The sequence below is a fragment of the Pezoporus flaviventris genome, unplaced genomic scaffold, assembly GCF_033815535.1.
Source record: "Pezoporus flaviventris isolate CSIRO_AGI_PZ_B2104156 unplaced genomic scaffold, CSIRO_AGI_Pfla_v1 ptg000414l, whole genome shotgun sequence".
Lineage (NCBI taxonomy): Eukaryota > Metazoa > Chordata > Aves > Psittaciformes > Psittacidae > Pezoporus > Pezoporus flaviventris.
Genome location: NW_026892961.1, coordinates 119,376 through 134,853, shown reverse-complemented (window position 1 = coordinate 134,853; position 15,478 = coordinate 119,376). Strand labels below are relative to the sequence as shown.

Sequence of the window (15,478 nt, the reverse complement as noted above, 5' to 3'; positions counted from 1 at the left end):
CTTTCACCTCGGCAAACTGACTTGATTCACCCTCTCCTTCAGCAGTTTCTGCAACTTGTCGTCCAGGACTCCATACAGCTGCCTTCCATCTCCGATGCTTTCCCACAATACGGCAAGAGCCATCAGTAAACAAGGCATACTGCTTTTCACTTTCTGACAGTTTATTATATGGTGGGGACTCTTCAGCACGCATCACCTCCTCCTCTGGTGACATTCCAAAATCTTTGCCCTCTGGCCAGTCCATGATGACTTCTAGAATGCCTGGACGACTGGGATTTCCTATTCGAGTTCGTTGTGTAATTAGTGCAGCCCATTTACTCCATGTAGCATCAGTTGCATGATGTGTAGAGGAGACCCTGCCTTTGAACATTCAGCCCAGCACGGGCAACCGGGGTGCCAGGAGGAGCTGTGCTTCAGTGCCAATCACTTCCGAAGCAGCTCGAACCTCTTCATAGGCTGCCAGTATCTCTTTCTCAGTTGGGGTATAGCTGGCCTCAGATCCTTTATATCCCCGACTCCAAAAGCCGAGGGGTCAACCTCGAGTCTCCCCTGGAGCTTTCTGCCAGAGGCTCCAGGTATGACCGTTCTCCCCAGCTGCAGTGTACAGTACATTTTTTACATCTGGCCCGGACCGGACAGGTCCAAGGGCTACTGCATGAACTATCTCGCGTTTAATTTGCTCAAAGGCTTGTTGCTGCTCAGGGCCCCATTTAAAATCATTCTTCTTCCGGGTCACATGATAGAGGGCTTACAATCGAACTGTAATTTGGGATGTGCATTCTCCAGAACCCCACTGCACCCAAGAAAGCTTGCATTTCTTTCTTATTAGTTGGTGGAGACATTGCTGTTATCTTGTTGATCACATCTGTGGGGATCTGTCTACGTCCATCTTGCCATTTTATTCCCAAAAATTGAATCTCCTGTGCAGGTCCCTTGACCTTACTCCGTTTTATGGCAAAACCGGCTTTCAGCAGGATTTGGATTATTTTCCTCCCTTTCTCAAAGACTTCTTCCGCTGTATCGCCCCACACAATAATGTCATCAATGTATTGCAGGTGTTCTGGAGCTTGCCCCTGTTCCAGTGCAGTCTGGATCAGTCCATGGCAAATGGTAGGGCTGTGTTTCCACCCCTGGGGCAGTCGGTTCCAAGTGAACTGGACACCCCTCCAAGTAAAAGTAAACTGTGGCCTGCACTCTGCTGCCAAAGGAATTGAGAAAAATGCATTGGCAATATCAATCGTGGCATACCACTTGGCTGCCTTTGACTCTAGTTCATACTGAAGTTCTAGCATGTCCGGTACGGCAGCACTCAATGGTGGTGTGACTTCATTCAGGCCACAACAGTCTACTGTTAGTCTCCATTCTCCATTAGACTTTCGCACTGGCCATATGGGGCTATTGAAGGGTGAGCGAGTCCTGCTGATCACCCCCTGACTCTCCAGTCTATGGATCAGCTGATGGATGGGAATCAGGGAGTCTCTGTTGGTGCGATATTGCCGCTGGTGCACTGTTGTGGTCGCAATTGGCACTTGTTGTTCTTCAACTTTCAGCAACCCCACAGCAGAGGGATCTTCTGAGAGACCAGGCAAGGTGGACAGCTGCTCAATTTCCTCAGTCTCCAAAGCAGCAATACCAAAAGCCCACCGGTACCCTTTTGGGTCTTTGAAGTACCCTCTCTTGAGGTAGTCTATGCCGAGGATGCATGGAGCCTCTGGACCAGTCACAATAGGGTGCTTTTGCCACTCCCTCCCAGTCAGGCTGATTTCAGCCTCCAGCACAGTCAACTCTTGGGATCCTCCTGTTACTCCAGAAATATAGATGGGTTCCACCCCTTGACAGCTTGATGGCATCAGGGTACACTGTGCACCGGTATCTACTAGAGCCTTATACTTCTGTGGGACTGATGTGCCAGGCCATCTGATCCACACAGTCCAGTAAATCCGATTGTTCCCTACCTCCACCTGGCTGGAGGCAGGGCCCCTCTAATGGTCGTCACAGCATTGGACACTTAAGTCGTGTTGAAAGGGATTATTCTTCGTTATCACAGGAGCTGGAGTAAAATCAGCTCTTCCATTCCATCTGGGAAACTGCTCACCAGAGACTGAAGCCGTAGCTCTCATGGGACGATCAGTCTTGGCCCTTGCTCCCCTCTTCAGTCCACTCACCTGTTCCTCCAAAGCTGAAGTAGGTTTTCCATCCCACTTTGTCATGTCTTCTCCGTGATCCAGCAGGTAAAACCATAGGGTACCCCGTGGCATATACCTCCTGTATCTCCTCTCTTGAACAATAGGACGCCTTTTGTTAATAGCTGAGATGTGTGTTGGTACACATGAGGAGCTGGATAAATCAGATAGATCGTCCCTCAATTGTTCAAGGTCCTGGGACAGTTTTTTCACAGCTGAGATGATGGAAGGGGTGAGATTGTCTTTGAACTCTCGGAGTTTATGAACCATTTCATCCACTGTTAGTGGTACTATGTCATTCCAGGTTACTGTTGCCAGTGAATAGGCGTATGATGACGGTGCATTCCGTGTAAGTTTTCGCCACATGGGTCGTGTACATTCAACTTCATCTGGATCTATAGGTGTATCCCCGTTATTCGGCTTGATGTGATAGATCATCTCTACGATGGCCGATTCCCTCAGAGACTGGATGCCTTTGTCTATAGTAGTCCACTTGGCCGAACGACTTGTAACATCGTCCTTGTACGGAAACCTTTTTTTCACAGCTGCCAAGAGCCTCCTCCAAAGGCTGAGGGACTTTTTCTCTCTTGCAATTGCTTTGTCAATTCCCCCTTCTCTAGCAAGTGATCCCAGCTGCTTGGCCTCTGTACCTTCTAGTTCGTGACCATTGGCCCCATTGTCCCAGCATCGGAGTAACCAGGTGATGATGTGCTCCCCTGGTTGACGGGTAAAATCTTTTCGCATATTCCGCAGCTCGGTTGAGGTCCGAGGTCGAGAAGTTACCTCTTCTTCTTCTTCTTCGTCATGTGATGATGACTCCTGATCAGATTCTGGACCGGGTGGTGAATTCATTGGTTCTTCATCTCGCTTCACCCTTTTTGCCTCCTTTTTGCTTGTTCTCTTGCGTACAGGGGCAACCGATATTGGTACGAATTGGTCCTCTGGTTTGGCTGCAGTAATTATCATTGTGGTTTGAGTAGCAACTGTACTTGTTGCTGGAGGTGGTGCAGCTGCTGTGCTTGGAGCTGGGGTAGCTGTGCTGTTCATTGCAGCCAAAGTTTGAGTAGCGACTGTTGCTTTGCCCTCAGATCCGCCGACATTCTTTTCCTTTTGAAGGTGCTGGATAGTGTTGAACAAGGCCCTGTAAGCATAGGCCAAGCCCCAGCACGTTGCCGTGATTTATCCATCTCTGGTATGGCCAGAATGACCACACACCTCATTTAAGTGTTTTACTAATTCTTCTGGATTTTGCAGTTGTTCAGTAGTCAAATTCCAAAGTACTGGAGGGGCCTACTGACATAGATACTTGCCCATACTATCCCACACACCCTGCCACTCATGGCTGTCCAGCCTCAGGGAAAATCTCTTGGTCCTCCTACACCGTCGTTTGACCCCAGACAAGACCCAAACCTGACTCTGCTTAACTCTTGAAATCAGTCGTGGGCAAAACACACTCTGTATGCGTGCTAGCATGGTGATTCCCATCACCATCAGCAAACAAGTCTCAACAGCATTAAAAGGCCATTCAAAAAATTCAAAACTCTCAAATGTAAATGGTCTGGGGGGACGACTGGGAGGGTAAAAGGATGTCTCCTTCACAGGTTGAGCACCTGAGAAGGAGAAAAAAAGATGTGTAATTGCTAAGCACCTCCATCATATACCTCCCAAAGTATAAAGGTGGTGACCACACTGGCAACATAAGCCAGATCAGTTTCATGATCAATGATTCTATTGTATTACAAGTCATTACCATAAAGTACAATGGGACAAAAACCTTAGCCCAAGCCCCACACTTGAAAAACACTAATATAGCAAATACCGGATGGGAGTAAGATACGATATACTGAAACTGTGAGATCAGGAGGAACAACCTTGAGAGCCAATAAATCAGCATTGTGACGACTGACTATCAACCCAGTCAGATCTGTTCTTATCTCAACCCCTCGTGCCCCACGTTGGGCGCCAAAAATAACTGTCGTGGTTTAAACCCAGTCAGGTAACTTGTTCACTCACTCCCAGTGAGTGCTGCCGAGCTGACAACAATCGAGGTCCGTCCGTCCGTCCCCCTGCACCAGGGCTCTCCCCTTCCCCGCTCCCGGAGGAACGGGGAGGAGGATCGAAAGAGTGCAACTCCTACGGGTTGCAACCAATGTACAACACAAATCACCACCGCTACTATCAACTACAACAATGATAAGGGGAAATAACAAGGGAAGAGAATACGATACCACCGGCCAAGAAAACGAGTCCCACCCGGAAGCCTGTGTCCTTCCAGGTAACTCCCAGTTACCCCCCACCCCGGGCATGACGTGCTGTGGTATGGAATACCTCCCCGGCCAGCCCGGGTCAGGCGCCCCATCTCTGCTTCCTCACAGCTTCCCCTCCTCCCTGGCAGAGCACGAGCCTCACAAAGTCCTTGGTCAGGGTAAACATCACTTAGCAACAACCGAAAACATCGGCTTCCCCAACACTGTCCCCAGGCTGGAAGTCAAAACACAGCACTGCACCAGCTAACACAAAGGAAAAACATGACTGCTACTGCTGAACCCAGGACATCAGTGATGCCATCAACTTCTGGGAGTTGCACTGTGCTTGTGTCTTTGGAAGGAAATGGACTTTCTTTCTTTGTAGAAGGCGAAAAGTCCTCTTGCTGATGAGTTTACTACCTAGAACAGCAAGAAGGGATGTGAGGTACAGCAGAAGGGATCTGAAGATCCCCTCTGATGGAGAGTTCCACAAACACAATTTCTTTGAGAAAGTTTTCTCTTCCAGAAATCTCTTTCCAACTGACATAAAAATTTATACATCGTAGGGTAAGGAAAAAGGACACCACTGAAGCAACAACTCACCAAAACCACATCCAGAATCACCATCCCTGCTTACAAGGCTGCCTATGCTTCTCCAGAAAGCCTGGAAAACACACAGAAGCAATACTAATTTATCCCTTGGGTCCATGGCTCCTCTGCAATCTTGGTTGCTTCTAGTACAGGCACTAATGCCTTACAGCAAGGTTCTCAAGTACTACTGCAAGCTCTTTTAAAAACTTATGAACTGAGAAAAGAGAAAACTTTGTGAATATCTGAGCTCTTTCAAACACTTTCTTTTCTCTTTCAGCACTGCAATATTTTCACGGTATCATTTAATTGTTAAGTGCACAGAAACAGATTGTGCTTACAGGAGACAATAAATGGAGGGGAGTAAGCTTCACATAGCATCACATGCTACACAACAGACCTTATTTTAAATATTTGTCTTAAAAATATTCCATAGAAAAAAACAGAGAAGGAGAGTTGGCATAGTCTTGATGTCAACTTTAAAGTCCATACTACAAGTACCTTTGGAAAAATCCAGACACATATCATTGACATACCTAGTGCTTGAAGACCTCTACAGATTCATCCCTCTTCCTTTTCCTTTCATTATGGAACAAAGGGCGACTGCAGTGAAATGGTGGCAGCCAACCTCAGGCCGAGAGAGGAAAAAAAAACCTTTAACATCAGGGTGGATAGGAATCCAAAGCTTCCCTTGTTGGTGCAGCTTTGTGAAGACTACAGCCAAGCCAAGGTAAAAGTATTTTTCATCATCTTTGTTACAGCTGGTGATAGAGGCTGCTAGAGCTTTGCATTGTTTAGACAACCCTGCCTCTAACTCACTGGCAGCTTTGAGTTTCAGTAGAACTGCTCTGGCGGAAACACAAAGGTGAGGGACACAGATACCCACACGCTTTTTCTCGAGCCTACGCACAGCCAGGACTTCCTCACCCTGCTGGTTCCAAGTTGGATATTTTTTGGTTAAAGTGTGCAGCAACACGTCTGCCCTTGTCAATGCCTCCTTGCAAAAACTGAATTATTTTTATTTTTCCAGGCCACTTCTCCAAATGGCCAAGATCTTTCACAACTGCAAGTGTGCCACCTAAGGGCATGACTGAGGCTGCCTCCCAGCTTCTGACCATCCTAAGATTTAACAGACACATGCTCTATTCCATCTCCCAACAGCTAAAATACTTAACGCTCTAAGACTCGGAGCACAATCCTGTGCCTGCCCACACACGCCTGTTGTTTCTACAAGGAGCTGCCGAGCATCCCTGTGAGCATGGCAGCGCACACAACATCAGTTTCACCAACGTCGCTGTTCAGTGAACATGGTTTCTGAGGCTTTAAACCAAAAACCGTTATCTTGACACTTCGCCATAGTGGAAGCGATCCCTAACTCCAACTCTGTGAAAAAGCAGCAAAACAAATTACAAACACACAGCAGCAACATGTCCCAAAACATTTAGACTCAGAACAAAAAAAAACCAGCTCCACTGCATGGCAGAGGCAGGCAGAGAAAGGGTCAGCATTCATAGCCCCTACAGGGTATGGCATTCTCCTTCTATTTCAGAACCAATCTGTTAGATTTAAATATTGCAGCACTACTACAGCAATATTGAGAGTAGGCAATGACAGCCCTGCTGCTGGACCTGCTATTGACTGATGCCATTTACTCAGCAGGACACACAGACATGTTTTGCCACACACAACCCTGATTTCTTGAATATTTACGTTTCTCAAAAATAGCCATTTGGAACATAGATTCATTACATTTCTACTGGCATCTAGGTGCTCATAACCGAACTATACTGACATCATGTATTACTAGAAATCTAGTTATACATATAAAACTAAAAGGCTACTTTAAATTTGCCCACAAAATTAGTATGATGAAACAGAGAAGAAACTGTCCAAAAGACATTAACAAGCAGTTCTTAATTTATCATGGATAAAAGTTCATGCTTCTACCTGCAAGGAAAACATTCTTACCTATCAAGGGACCAGTTCAGGTACGGGGCATGCTCTGTTGACTGCAATTTTTCATCAGATTTTCTGCACCAGCAGCGAATCTGCCTTTTCTCTGGGTCCCACGCAGTTTCTGCAGCATCCTCGAACTTGCTTCTGCTGGCTGCGAGCACCAGAGGCTCTGGCTGGGGGATTGACCACTCACTTGCCCAGTGCTGGTCCCAGAGCAGAATGGAACCAAGCAGCCACCACTCCAGCCCCGAGCAGAGGGAAACAATAGTGATGGGCTGCAGGACAGAGACAGGAGGTTAAATACAGGCACAGGGAGCATGACAATGACACAGAGAAAAAGGGACAGAGAAGACAGCACTGGGGGAAAACCAACTGTAATGGGCACTGAACAGCCCTGAATGTGCCTGCTCTGCAGGACTTGGGGAAAGATTTCATAAAATACAGTGAGGATGTAAAAGTAGCCACTGAAAGAACATTTTAAAAGCAACCACACTGAGGAAGAGCAAGAGAGGACAGCAAATTAAAACCCAGACACAGAAAGAAGTAGGACAGAGAACAGGGAAGAAGGATTGAGCAATAGAGAGAGATACAGATAGGAACAAAGTGACGGAGAAGTAATGGCATGAAGGACCTGCTTCTAGCAACCTGTCACTCCTGATGTCAATTCCTCGGCCTCGAAAATTGGACATGGCAGAAGACAGAGGAATGGGAGAGTGAAGGAAAAGTCACAGGGCACTTCTTAAGAAAAAAACAAGAGACAGCAAAACAGTGATGGAGAATGGAGTAGGGATTGGGAACAAGAGAGGAACAAGAGAGACCGGATATCAGACAGAATGTGAGAGCTAAAAAGGGATGGGAAGCTGGATATAAGGATGGAAGAAAACCAGGACCAAACCCCAGTATTTGTTACACAGTGCAGCCAATTAAATGTAAATAATCTACCATCTTGAATGGAATTACTCACCACAGTGGCTTAGCCTGCATTTGTTTATTGGCAGGGTACAAAGCACTGTAAAACCCATGATAAAGCAGGACAAACATGCTTACAGGAGCAAGATAAATTAATTATGTGCACAAGATCTGATACTGCTTAGTCATAATCCTGTCTTGAATGGCAAACTAATACTCTGTTCTCTGAATTTCACTTCTGCCAATCCCACATTTATCCATGTTTCTCCATTAACCATCTTGAGTGTTAGATACAGAGTTGTTTGAAGATGCCGAAGATGCAGGTTCCTCAGAAATCCTACACTGACCTTGAAGTTGAGCAAGAAGAGTTGAAAAAAAACAATAAATCTTGACCACAGATTACTTCAGTGAACACAGCATGTTAAGGCAAGTATGGGGGTACCCAGAACACAGAGCTCATCCTGAATCTGGTCCAAGGTGGAAAGAAAGCATCAACTGCTTTGGCTGTCTGGCTTTTTCAAATCAAACCTCAGTTCAGTTCCAGGCCTGTGCCATGAAGAGGGGAAAGACATGTCTACATGTGTAACAGCTTTATGTTCTATGCCAGTATTAATACATTGCTTTCCCCTGCTGTGCTTCTTGGATATTGTATTGTGTTCTCACTGGTCATGAATAAATGCATATGAAGAGTTTTTACTGTTACTGACTTCAGTTATGTTTGGGCTGAAGGAAAACCAAGAAAACATCATACATGAGGTAATTCCATTTTAATAGTCTCTGAATTTCCAGTATTTGAAAGGAAAAATAATGGGGTAAGTGCAGGAGTATGCAGCCATTACCAACAGAGCTGCACTAGTAAGCTTCTCAATGTTGCTTTTTGGTATTTCATGGGGAAAAACATTGAGATTAAGATTTCTCATCTATTAGTTCTTGGGGGCCAGGGGTATAGAAGGAACCTGACACTCTTCAGTTGCCCAAGGACCACAGCTTACAGTTACTCAATATCTTCTGGTCTCACTGGATGAGGCAGAGGTATAATTGATTTTTTCTCTGCATCTCTGGAAAGAGCTTTTCTCATATCTGTAGTAAAAGGGAAAAAAAAAAAAGCTATTCTAGTAAGACAGCCAATGCACAAAGCCAAAGTGAATGAATTCTGCAGTGCAGTAAGATCAGTTTTAATTGCTCAGCAGCGTTATAAATTGGATTATAACACTGCATGAAACTCAACTGAATGGAAAGCAAATGGCTGAAAGGTTAAATACAGAAATTAGGGTGTCTGCAACACTGGTAGATTTCTGTTTGTAGCTCCTGTTTTTCACAGTGATATACAGCATGGCCAGGTAACCCACTGGGGAGGATCTTAGAGGAAAGAAGGTCTAGAAAGAGGAAGCTAGTACTTAAGTTTTGTTAACAAAATTAACATTAACATACTTGAAGTTCTATGTTCCTTCCTTTTAAACTGAAAATGCCACCCAGTTCTTTCACACTGTTGACCACTGACAGCTGGAAATTTGTAGCTGGACATCTGAGAAAAACAGAGCTTCAAGTCCCTTTTGTGGGAAGAAATGAGGAAAACACTGCAACTCCTTCCCTCAGTAACAGTAGCAAAAAGGCCAGCCACTGGGTGTGAGCACTTCTCAGCAAGAAAAACTAGATTAGAAACTGCATTTTTATTTTCATCTTACATACAGGATGAGTGTCTTTGTACTTTTAGTTTATTCTTATTCTGTATTTTGCCACAGGTGCTACAAGAAGTGTAAACTACAAGATTAAGTTTTATAACTGATGTAATCTTCAGTAGGAGAAGCTACCTAAAGAAGTATGCAAAATTCTATTCACCAACACCTATCCAAACCTGTTTCAAATTAAAAAAAAATAATAAAAATCATGCAAACAAACCCAGGAACCCTCAACATGAGAATCTTTCCATTCAGCTTGAGTACTTACCATAAGCAAGTACTTACCATAAGCATCTTCATCTGGCTCTCCACTGCTAGCAGAGTAGTACTCAAGTACTGTTCGGTACACACTGTAGCCTAGCTGCTTATACATATTTACTGCAACCTGGTTTGATACCCTCACAAAGAGATCGACGAAAAAGCCACCCTTTCTGTGAAAAAAAATCCCAAAATCACAGTAAGCAGCACCAAGTGAACATGTTTCTAAATAATAACCCATAACTTGTAATCAGATTAAGAGCAGGTCCATTGATGTGGAACACTAATCCAACATCTGTCACACTGTGATAACAGATGCACTCCTTTACCAAGGGACAAATCTAGTACAAATTTCATTTTATTTTTGTCATTGACCATTCCTTTACAGCCACTGCAGGTTCAGAATTATGAACTGAAAGAACAGGACAGGCTGAACACCCACACAGGCCTCACAGCCACAAGAAATTATAAAAAAAAATAAATAAATTAATCCACATTTTAGATTGCACTGACTTAGGGACTGCGTCCTTCCAAGTGCATGGCTGGGGGGAGTGATGGAAATAGTCACAACTCGGCAGCTGCCCAACCAGAGACAACCCTTCTCCCAACATGGCAAATTTCTCAAAACGTGATACTACTTTCTGATCCTACTGATTGCAACTGGGCTGTGCCACCAGCACAAGAGAGGACATTCCCCCATGGATTCATCTGATGCTAAATTAAACTTTCAGGAGGTACAAACACCCAAGCACAGGACAGCGAGCTAAAATACTGTTTGCCCTACAAAATTTTTCCAAGACTCTGCATGTGGGAATTGCATGGAGCCCAAGATTCTGAACAAGTGTGTTTGAGGCCCTACATGAAGCAGTTGATGTTTCATGAAGCTCTCTTCTGTGAAGAAAAGGGCCTCTTACACAGTATCTCTGTTGGAATTCAGGCTAATTATTACCCATCCTGGGAAGTCAGCTTTCACAGAACCCTGAAATCTTACAGAACAAAGCAACATTTTTAAATCTTCTCTAGCTACAGGGAATTTCAGTCAGTTAGAACACTACTTAAAACAAAATTCTGGGCATGTTTCATGCAAATACCTAAGCCATGAACAGGTGTCTGTAGAAGGATTAGTTTAAAAGATAAATTCAATCTTTAAGTTTTAAAAGATAAATTTAAGGATAGTACTCACTTTTCTGAAATTTCTTCCAGAAGTTCCATCAGTTTAGCAGCCAAACCCAGGCGTCGAAATTCTGGTGCAACAGAGAGAGCAGTAACATGTCCATGCCATTCTTCCCTAGCCACAGAGCCTTCTGCTTTACCCATTACTGTGAACACAGACAGCATCAGCACAGCAACATCTTTAGAACAATGCACCACACTCTCTACACCTTTAGCAAAACACCCCCCAGCATATAAATAAACGTTGGAAGGACTGTGGTAAAGGCTCACACAGGGATGTCTATGTTATCACTTGGTGCTTCAGCAACCACTACAAATGTCATTTTGCTCAAGTGTTACAGCTGTTCCTTGATAGCGTAAAAGGAAAAAAAAAAAAAAAAAAAGGAAAAAACTGCCACAAATATTCTGAAAATCCCTGTTTCAGGCATGACTGCCAAATGCAAATTTTAAGGAATTCTTGTGAGTCTTTAACTGAGCAGAATCCAGGATCTAACTAAAATAATGGAGGAATGGAGGGCTGGAAAGCCAAAACTAAGTCACCATCCTGGAAACTGCTGGAGACTTTTGGTGACTGTGGAGGAGCAGAGCCTGGGAAGCTTTGCCAACCTGGTAACAGAAGCCAAGGCCCTGTAAATACAGAATGTTTAAGAAAAAAACCAAGGGGCTATTGGGGTGTTTTGGGTGCTTCTCTGTATTTCCTCTCCTTTCTACACAGAGCCAAATCAATGCTAGTTCACTAATGAATACTCACACTTCTACATGGTACTCTTATAAACATCAGTCACTGCCAATAAGCAACTGATGTGGTAGGTACAGAGAAACCTTCCGTAGAGCAAATGCTTTAAGCTTTACTATGTTAAGTAATTTATTTCCCTTAAAGACCCTTTATTCTGCTCCCCAAGGGAGGTCAGAGGCAGGGGGGAAGGAACAAACAAACCGACGTTTCCATGTGGAATGATTTCTGCAAAATACAAATATTCCACAGCAAATAAGCAGTAGACACCCATTCCCAGAGCTTTCCCTTACAGGACAATGCCAAACCCAAGCTCAGAATTTTTACTTATGATGACTGACAGCATGAGATCAGAGCTGAGCGCAGGGAGTGAGGCTTACAGGCTGAGAAAGTTGGGGCTGTTCAGCCTGGAGAAGAGAATGCTGCGTGGAGACCTCATAGCAGCCTTCCAGTAACTGAAGGGGGCCTAAAGCAACTCTTCATCAGGGACTGGATGATCTTAAGGTCCTTTCCAAACCTAACTATTGTATGACTCTACGATTCTATGATTACAGAAATGCTTGTACCTGTGTAAAACCTGCTACCACAGTCAAGAGCTCTTGCTGGCTAGCAACACCAAATCAAAAACTGGCGCTGTGAGTCCTACCTAATACCCTAAGAAAGGTATGAAACAGGAAGATGCTATGCGACAGTCCTCTTCCCTGTTGGAAAAAGTGAGTAGTAGGAAAAGCTCCTGCGTTATAACCCCCCAACATGCAGCACAGCGAGACGGCAGCGCCGGGACCCCGCACTCACTGTAACCCATTAGCTCGCCGCCAGGCGCCTCGGCGACAATGAAATACTCGGGCCAGTGCGCCAGGTACTGCAGGTAGAACGGGATCCCGTACTGGGCTCTCGGTTAAGGAGCAATCTGCGGCAGCCCGGGCTGCGCCCCGCGCTCCCCCCGGCAGCAGGAAGGATACGGTCTCCGTCAGCGGGTCCAGGTTGCTGCGGGGGAAGAACAGCGGTCACCGCGGCCCGGCCCCGCCAGCCGAGCGGCGCCCCTAGCTCCCGGGGAGCCTGAGGGAAGCCACGGCCGAGTGAGACGGAGCTCGGATCGGCGGGGCCGGGCCGTGGCAGGCCGGTGCTCACATGTTGTTGAAGCAGAAGAGATCATCGCACGTGAAGGCCCGAAGCGTCGTCATACCGATGCCGGTGGTGGTGCTCGGTGGTGCCGCTCGGTAGCGCCGGTGCTGGTGGTGCCGCCACACCTACCCCCACAGCTCCAGACGTCGTCATCGCCGCCCCGGAAGCACTCCCGCCGCCCAAAGGCCCCTTCCGCCACGGAGAGGCGGAAGTGGAGCGATGTACGCCCGCCGGGAGAGCTGCCCCTGGGGGTTCTAGTGAGCAGAGGCGGCGGGGAGCGGCAGTGGAGGGGGGGTCGGGCTGTGGAGGTTGAGGCCGCTTTCGGCGCAGCGCGGAGCGGCGCGGCTGCGAGGCCGAGTCGCCCTCGGAGCCCGGCGCAGCGGCAGGGAGAGCTTGAGCAGCGCCCAGGGGTATCCCCGTGGCGAGCCCCTGGCAGTACGGTTCGGCCGCACAGATCGACACTGCGCGAAACATGGGGGAAAAAGGGGAAAAAAAAAAAAAAAAAGGCAGCCCTTGGCCTGGGATCTTTATGGGCATTGATAACACACGTCTTCTCTAGGAAATGCCAAGGAAGACCACTACAGAAGTACACACCTACTGGATGCCTGTAAGAAGCAATGCCTGTGATACCCAGATGGATGGCAACAAAAAGGACCTGAGAGAACACGGGAGGGACACAGCTATGGTGCTGAGTTGCTGGGGGCACACCTCAGAGTGAATGCATAGTAATATATTTCACTCAAGCCGAATGAACAAGGATACTATTCACTGTGGTCCACTTTGTACAGCCTGTTCCCTACCCCTCTGGCTACTATTCACCTCTCTGAGCTACAGTTCCTACAATATTTGCCACACTTGTGCCTAAATCATACTTTCTCATTAAAGTAACCTCAAGTGGATGGGAAGTGGACTAGAGGGGTTCAAAGGGAGTAAGAGAAAGCCTTGGGACATAACGGGGAATGCAAGAGGGGTTCTGAACTACTGAGTCCTCAAAAGACTACAAAGTCGAGAAAAAATCTGTACATTGTGTATAGCAACTTGCTGTAACACTGCTGGCAGCTACAGCTTCTTGGTGATTTCTTCAATATGTCAGCTGCACTTAAAAAATTCTTCACTTTCCCAAGAACTAAAAAGGGGGGGGGGGGGAAGGTGGTTTCTGTATGTCACATGATAATTAAATTATATTTACATAAAACCCCCTTGCAGGGGACTGAGGACATCTAACAGGAACAGGACAGGTTCAACAGAATCTTGGGGGGAAGAACTCAAGTCTTCATCAGTATACGGGTTCCAGCTGGGATGGAGTTAATTTCCTTCCAAGTATCTGGTGCATTGCTGTGGTTTGGCTTTAGTCTGAGAACAATGCTGATAACACCAATGGTTTAGTTGTTGCTCAGTCACTTCCCCTCACCACAGACTTTTCAGTCTCTCATGCTCTGCAGTGAGGAGAAGCATGAGAAGCCAGGAGGGAGCAGAGACAGAACACCTGATCTGAACTAGCCAAAGGGGTATTCCATGCCACAGCACATCATGCTTGGGATAGAAAGTGGGGGGAGTTCCCCAGAAGGGGCTGATCACTGCTTGGCCCAAGCTGGGTATCAGTGGGTGCTGAACGATTGTATTGGGCATCACTGCTAATTAGTGTTGTTTTTCTCTTTTTTGGTTTTATATTTTGGTCCCTTGTTATTTTCCTTATCGTTAGTAGTAGTATTACAGTGTACTTTAGTTACTAAACTGTTCTTATCTCCACTCGTGGGATTTATATTCTTCTGATTATTCTCCCAATCCCACCCTGGGGGTGATCAGGCGGCTGCTGGTGCTGAGTTACCGGCTGTATTTAAACCACAACAATCAGTCCAAAGGAACAACAGAGTCCAACAGCACATACTTAAAATAATCCCCTGGCAAAATGAGTGATATTTGCAATACCCAGGTTCTGAGTCCTCTCAGAAGCTCTATGACTGCAGACATGAACATAACAGTAGGACATGGGTATATGCCCACCTGGGAAAATGTTGGTGCCTACTCTAAATGTGATCGCTCACTCCAGTGACAATACTAACTAAATCTCCTGTGACTTAGAGGTAAGCCTAGACACTTTGGTATACATAGGCCATCACAGAAGGTTAAACATAGGCAAGACTAAATCCACTCTCAAGTCTTCGTGTTACTGGTCTGCAAGTTCTCCAACTGGCACAGGCACTCTGCTGAACTTTTCCTGAATTCCTCTTAACTTCTGATTCTCTCTCCAGATTCAAAGGACTTTCTGATTGTGACCTTACCTAATGTCTTGTTAGTAAACAAGACAGAGTTTGCTCAGTTTCTATTATGCTACATGCTCTTCCCATCATGTACAAAGACACAGAGTCATTTGTGGCATGCTGATCTAAACTATCAACTTCAGTAGTCACAAAGTCACCTCACTGAGTTGTTTCTTTTGCTTCTTAGGTTTTCTCCCCAAGAATAAAAAGAAAAACCAATAAAAGATGTGTGAAGCAACAATATTAAGAATAACTTCACATAATTTATTCAGTTGTATGAGAGAAGTAAGACAACTACTGTAAAAAATAGTTAATTTCTCAGGTAATTTTTCTGCTTTGGGAAACAGAGTAGCACATTTTATTCAGT

At 45.7% G+C, this 15,478-nt stretch overlaps 1 protein-coding gene across 2 annotated transcripts; it reads right to left on the bottom strand.

Annotated features, from left to right (window-relative positions):
• Positions 1 to 8,634: 8,634 nt before the first annotated feature.
• LOC133263679 (N-alpha-acetyltransferase 20) lies at positions 8,635 to 12,946 on the bottom strand. 2 transcript variants are annotated; one of them, XM_061443541.1, is made up of 6 exons: positions 12,857 to 12,946; positions 12,688 to 12,712; positions 12,521 to 12,611; positions 11,003 to 11,063; positions 9,847 to 9,992; positions 8,635 to 8,962 (listed from the first exon to the last, which is right to left on the bottom strand). In XM_061443541.1, the coding sequence occupies exons 1-6, from the start codon at positions 12,907 to 12,909 to the stop codon at positions 8,877 to 8,879; spliced, it is 462 nt and encodes a 153-aa protein (XP_061299525.1). In that variant the 5' UTR covers positions 12,910 to 12,946; the 3' UTR covers positions 8,635 to 8,876. The 2 variants fall into 2 exon arrangements, with proteins under 2 accessions (XP_061299525.1, XP_061299524.1); XM_061443540.1 differs by having other exon boundaries at positions 11,003 to 11,138; positions 12,857 to 12,945.
• Between the last annotated feature and the right edge of the window lie 2,532 nt (positions 12,947 to 15,478).

What these genes read in the sequence shown, in the direction of transcription:
- LOC133263679 (XM_061443540.1), bottom strand. Translation starts at nt 12,909, where the DNA reads ATGACGACGCTTCGGGCCTTCACGTGCGATGATCTCTTCTGCTTCAAC. An exon ending in TGGACCCGCTGACGGAGACC is followed by an intron (nt 12,612 to 12,687) that starts GTATCCTTCCTG and finishes CCGAGAGCCCAG; the next exon opens with TACGGGATCCCGTTCTACCT. An exon ending in CGGCGAGCTAATGGGTTACA is followed by an intron (nt 11,139 to 12,520) that starts GTGAGTGCGGGG and finishes CTGTGTTCACAG; the next exon opens with TAATGGGTAAAGCAGAAGGC.